Source organism: Antrostomus carolinensis, unplaced genomic scaffold (genome assembly GCF_000700745.2).
Source record: "Antrostomus carolinensis isolate BGI_N321 unplaced genomic scaffold, ASM70074v2 Scaffold54917, whole genome shotgun sequence".
In the NCBI taxonomy this organism is placed as follows: Eukaryota; Metazoa; Chordata; class Aves; order Caprimulgiformes; family Caprimulgidae; genus Antrostomus; species Antrostomus carolinensis.
In genome coordinates this window covers 7,128-13,418 of record NW_010327722.1, presented here as the reverse complement: position 1 = coordinate 13,418, position 6,291 = coordinate 7,128, and the positions used below count along the sequence as shown (strand labels likewise).

Below are 6,291 nucleotides of genomic sequence, written 5' to 3'. Positions count from 1 at the left end.
CGCTGCAGCCACCCCCGAGGCCGGGGTGGTTTCTGGCGGGAGGCAGCGGGCAGGTCGCTCGATCGCAGCGTCCTGAGCTCCGATCAGGGCGTTGATCCGGCGGATCGGTGAGTTTGTCGTGGTGACAGACGCGTTTGTAAAGACTAATCTCGGGGTGTCTGTTGGTTTGTAGGAAATGAAGGGGTGCTGATGCAAGGGACGCCATGAGATGCGGCTGCCTTTCCTTCCGACAGCCCTACGCTGGGTTAGTTCTAAACAAAGTCAAAACAGTGGAGACTCGCTGGCGTCCTTTGCTAACAGCCTACAAGAACTGCACCGTGGCGGTTCATATAGCTGTTAAGGACTGGGAAGATGACACATGGAGAGCAATTCTCTTGAGTAGGTTTGGTATGACACCAGAACAAGTGCAAGATTTGTTGGATAAAGGGGAAAAATTTGGCAGAGGAGTTATTGCAGGTAAGCAACCTTGGATTATGTTTTCCAAGAGAGGTTTCAATCCGCTAGCTTGCTTTGGTCAAATACATGTCTATTTTACACAGTTATGCTCGTGGTAACATGGCTTTAACGCTTCCTTTGGAGGACTGGTGTCTGAGTGGCGACTGGGGGACTGTTTCGGTCCTTAGCACTGCAAGCTGAGGTCTTGTGAGGGAAGTTGTAATTAAAATTTATTATTTTTCATTGTGTTGCAAATGTGATGTATCTTTGACCTTTAGGATAAAGAATTTTAGTCAGGCCTCATTTTTTTGAACGACACTCACTCTGCTAAAATCTTTAGGCTACAACTTTAATGTCTGTACAAGAAATACAATTGATTTGTGCTAACTCGTCATGTAGTAGGATAGTATAAGGTGGGTTGCATATTATTTTATTGCATGATAATAAATGTCAGTTCCACACTTTTTGTATTTTGAGTTTAGGAACTCTTGCTGAAACTATTTCACAGTACTCGTAGTCAAGTCATGACAATGCAGTGCTTTGCCTGTTAAGAGTATTACACAAATAAATCCTGTATCAGTTCTACAAACGCTCCATCACTGTTGTTACTTGGGCAGTGAGGAAGTTTGTTTCTGTAACACAAAGTTAGGATGGAGTGGTGTTTCACTGCTTCTATTGTGCTGAAGTAGAATGTATGTTGCTGCACTGTATACTGACCAAGTTTTTATCCAGCACTCATTTTGCACTCTTTTCTTACAGGTTATCTTTTGCTACACCATCTATTTTGCATTTTCATTTGAATATTTTTAGCTATTCCTGAAAAAAAAATGTTTCTATCACATACACTGAAAAATTGTCCCGGTTTTTCAGTGCTGGAAATTGTTAGGTACTATGCAATATGCAGATTTGTAACCTTGACATAAATTGCATGCTTAATTGTGGAGCAGGTATCAAAGCTTCTTTGATCTTTATTTTAACATTTTTAATCATTAAGCAATCTAGAAATTCCCTTTTGTGACAATAAAAGGGTTCCAGAGAGCAGGAATTTCCATATAGTTTAATAATTTTAAAATTATAATAGAATAGTGTCCTGCTAGGAGCAGAGAGAGTTTTCTTTTTAATGAGCTTGTTTCAAGGCCAAATGTAGCTCAGGAGTTTTAGTAGCAGCAGTATCTTTTTAGATGCAGGCTTCTTTTAAAAGAATTCTCGATCACCAAGTTGTGAATATTCTAACTGCATGCTTTACCTGTTCTTCGACCTAAGTTCAGTCACACAGGCAATCTTCTGCAGTGAATGGCACTAGTTTGAGGTGCATGTGCTTCATACTGTGTTCTTCTGGTAACAGATTAGCTGTTTTGTTTGTCCTCTGGCTGGTTTACTTTTGGAAAATTTCTCTAAGAGATCAAACAGACAGTTAATTTTATATTTTAATTTTATAACACAGGATTAATTGACATTGGAGAGACATCACTATATCCAGAAAACTTGCCTCCTGAAAAGATTCTGGAGCTGGAAAAAAAAGCTGTCCTTGGTCATCTAGAGCAGAAATATTTGACTGTTGTCTCAAATCCAAGATGGCTCCTGGAACCAATTCCTGCCAGAGGGGGACAAGGTGTGTGGCAGGTGGACATCCCTGAAGAACTCATCCCTTCAGAAGTGTAGTTGTTGCCCCTCACTTCTTTTTCCTGCCTAAATGCAAACTCGTAATTCACAAGTCAGCATCTTGAATATCAGCGAGTTGTTTCAGATTCCCTTCCAAAACTAATTGTTTGAAATAGCACATACACTTGAAGAACTGCTCTTTTGAGGCAAAATAAACAAGATGTGATTTTTGTGGCTATTTTTGGAAATTATTAACCTTAGAGGAACACCCCTTAATTCCTTTGCAGTATTTCACTGGTGTTTTCCTATTGGCTCCTATAATCTCAGGAGCCCCTGAGGCTCGGCTGTGCTCCAGTGCACCAAGCACATCTCCAAGGAGCAGGCTGAGGGCCCTCACTAGCACCCCATCCCTCTGACCTTGGTGTGTCATCCCACAGCTTGTCACAGGCAAGCCTGATATTATCCCCCTCAGGTCTAGTGTAAAGCTCTGTCAGTGAGCCCCGCTAGCTTGTGAACAAAGGTTACACACGCGATGGGGGAAGCAGCCTGCACTATACAGCTCTGTAACCCAACAGCCTTTGTGGAAAGGCCTTGATTGGAAAGAAGGGGCTTGTACAAAATTAAATGGAGCAAGTATTACAATATTTCTTTCTGTTGTTTAAGATGAAAAAAATCTTAGTAAGCTTTCAAAAGCTAATACTGAATTCAAGACAAGAGTGAAGAGTAACAAAGGAAAGTCACTGATTTTGGCACTTTTAAGTTTTTCAAACTTCACACCCTGCATTCCAGTGAAAATCCTTTTGACTTTCTGGAGCATGGCTATAACAGGACAGGACAACTAGCAGAGACTTTGTATTCAGATAGTTTATTGGAACACTTAGGAGACTCTTTTCCCTTAGACAATGAAACTTCCAAAAGAGCTGTGGAAGGCACACAGCATGCCCCGGGCTGGGGTCCAAGGCCATCGCCTGGAGCTCGTCAGGCAGAGCTGCTATGGTGGAGTTTGGCCCCGAGGTGGCCTTGGCAGGGACAAAGCAGTGCAGCTGGAGAGGTGGAAGGTGCCAGCCCTGGGGGAAGGTGACTGTGGGGCACGGCAGGACCCGGGGAAGCAGCAGCAGAAGCAGCACCCTGGACACGAGCCGGGCCAGAGCTGCTGCGCTGTGGCAGGAGGGTGGATGCCAGAGGCTGGAGCTGCTCCCGGCCTCCTGCTGCCCCGGGGCCAGGATCTTTCAGAGCAGCGAGGCGGGCAGGGACAGAGGCCCGTCTGACTCGGGGCGCTGCCTTGGCACGTCGCTTGGCAGGTGGGACCTTCCCAGGGACAGAGCTGTGCACGTCGTCCTCCCTGGGAGCTGCTGTGGAGGGACCGCTCTCCTCCTCGCAAGTGGCTTCCCACAAAAGCTCAGCCTCGTGTTTTCTTTTCCGGCTGCGTGCCTCCACACCCGTGTCCAGTGAAAATCCTGCTGGTGTTGGATTTTTTGGACCAAAGCTTTGCTTATATTTCAGTAGCTCATGGGGAAAATGTCTTCGAAAATTTGGGTTGTAGTAGAAGTGAAACTAAAAAATACAAAGGAAAAGAGTTAGTTACCACTACCTTGCGACTGGAAACCACAAAGACAGGAGAACTAAGAATTTTAAGTGCAGAAGAGAAATGTGGACTATCAGGGGTGTTTTAAACCTGAAATTTAGGCTGAATAAAATAGTGCAATACAGTCCTCTGAAGTCGTAACCAGCCTTGTGGTTTTGCTGCTTGGTAGCAGACAAGTGTAGAGTTTTCAAAGGCATACAAACCAATTCAGAATCCCAAATACCATTGCTTTTCAGCAACTTTAGCATGGAATGAACATGTAGGTAACTACATGATACTAACACATACCATCTCAGCCTTCAGCAAATGCTGCAAGAAAACCACACAGCTGGTGCAGCAACACACAACAAATGCAAAAAAAAAATCCCGATACAAGGAGACTTTTCATTTTGTGTGTTCAAAGTAATTGGAAATAACCAATGTATAGTTTATCAACATTTCTTTCTACTACTCAGAAATGCTACATCAAAAACTTTTTAACATTAACTGAGAAACAAACAGAACATTTACTGCCATTCCCATTTCCTGTGTAGTAAAGGCTTATTTCACTGAAATTGAATTTTGAAATATGAAATTGAATTGAAATATGAAATTCATATTTCTGTCCCACTAGAATAGTCTGTGAGTTAGTTTGCACACAGAGGACCCAACATACCTCCCTGGCCATTTCTTCTGCTAGCAAGTCACTGCACGAGCCCGATTTTGGAAGGTCCGGCAGCTTTCTGGTGAATCCGTACATCTGGAGGTGGCGAATGAAGCTTTTCATGCTCTCGCTTTCAAAAATTCTCAGATGTCCTCTCCTTGCTAGTATTTCCTCTTCAAACAATTCTTCATGAATCACTACACACTTTCCATTGTCCCCCCACCGAATGGACTCAAACCGATCGTTTTCAACAACATCCCAGAGCTTCTTCAGAAAGCTGAGGCACATGGAGGCATCGCCTTTGCTAGAGCTCTCCTCAGAGGAATTCAGATGTTCTCTTTTTGATGAGTGTTGCTTAGTTGAAGTTTGTAAAGACATTTCTTCTATTGGAGGTCCAAAGGCAGCATCACTAGCTGATCTTTTGTCATGTACTGGATGGAGAGAAGTTGAGGCTGATGAATCAACTTCCTTGTCCAGAACAGAATCACATGAAGTTTCCAGTGTGGAAAGCTCCATTTTAAATTCTTGTTTCTCAGTTTGAGAAAGTTTTTCAATGGAACCCTAGCAGCTAGAGCATCCTGCCAGCCAGCTGAAAGGAGGTGACCAGCTGACTGAGAATCCCAAGGGAAAATTCTCAAACATCGCTATGATACCCATGCTGCACTGCCATGACATCACAGAGCAGCATCCGTTTCCTAGTGACATGAAACAGCAGCAAGTGCTAAATAGCACTTCTTGCTTTTCATTTACAGATTTATTTTTTTTTTTTACGCTAGAGACAAAAAGTAAATAAAATTGCAATGAAATTTTAAGCGCGGTGATATGACAGTTCTGTGTTGGATTTCAGACAGTAGATGGTCCACAGGGAGGAAGAGGGAGGGCTGCAGTGTTAGGAATGAAAGCACCACATGTCTGAAGTTTCTCAGGTGCACACCTTTCACACATGCAGAAATGTCCATACACTTTGCTCTTATCTCAGGGCCCTGCTATCACTAAGGACACACAATCCACAGTATTTCAGCTACTGAAACTGTGTGTTCACCTAAGCACAAAGAGCAGCTGCAAGGATGTGGGAGTGTCTGACAGCCGTTGTTAAAAGCTACTGGAGTATAGGTTTCAAAGACTAAATTTCTCTAAAGCTCCTGGAAATCCAAGACAATCTGTCAAAGGAGGTCTTTCTTCAAACAAGAAAATGCTATACCAACACCAATGGGTTCCTATCTTGAAAAGTTTAATCATTTACACCAACACTCTTATAAATCTGGTAATGAAGACCAAGCTACAGTATTTATACCAGCTAACAAACAGCTGTAAAACCTACAGCTAAGGTTTCTGGCAGAGACTGCACACACAACACACAAGGAAACAGCTTATTAAACAGCCAGTCTAATGGGGAATGATGTACACTCTGCTCAAGAAGAATTCAAACGTGAAACTGTAAAAGCAACACTTAACTCCCAAGCCAGTGCAGAAGTTGAAATACTTACATGAAAATGTATATCGTTAACTCAAAAACATCATGTAAGCTGCTATACATTCTATTTCTCCCCCAAAAAGCTTTCCAGTCTTGCCTGAGAAGTGCAAGACTCCTGTGCCTCTGTGGTTAAGACAATGATTGTGGCTGAACAGAAATGGAAACAAAAGAGAGGTATTATACTAAGACATCCTCAAAGCATTAAAACACACACAGAAATAAAGTGTGTATTTAAGACCTAAGAGACAGCTGGAATAGCATAGGCATTTCATACAGGGTTTTTAAAAAAATACTTTTAGATAATACTTACACTGTACACAAGGAAACTTTTAAACAATATATTACACTGCTAAAATGTTCATATAAATACTATACAGGCAAGCGTGCAACCAACGCGTTAGGAAGGTTCACAAATTAGACCACCACGTATCTGTAGAAAAGCTCTCAGATTATCTTCAAGAACTCTGATTTGTGTAATCCAAGCCACTGATTCAGTAATACCTATTTTAAAGTAATTGGGACAAGGCATGAGATGAAATACTCTGCTGAGTC

General features: G+C 42.5%; 1 protein-coding gene across 1 annotated transcript; it reads left to right on the top strand.

Moving 5' to 3' along the window:
- The first annotated feature begins 203 nt into the window (after positions 1–203).
- LOC104518060 (protein CXorf40A) lies at positions 204–2,097 on the top strand. The gene is made up of 2 exons (XM_010171962.1): positions 204–456; positions 1,880–2,097. Exons 1-2 carry the CDS (start codon positions 204–206, stop codon positions 2,095–2,097), a joined length of 471 nt encoding a protein of 156 aa, XP_010170264.1.
- The last annotated feature ends 4,194 nt before the right edge of the window (positions 2,098–6,291 follow it).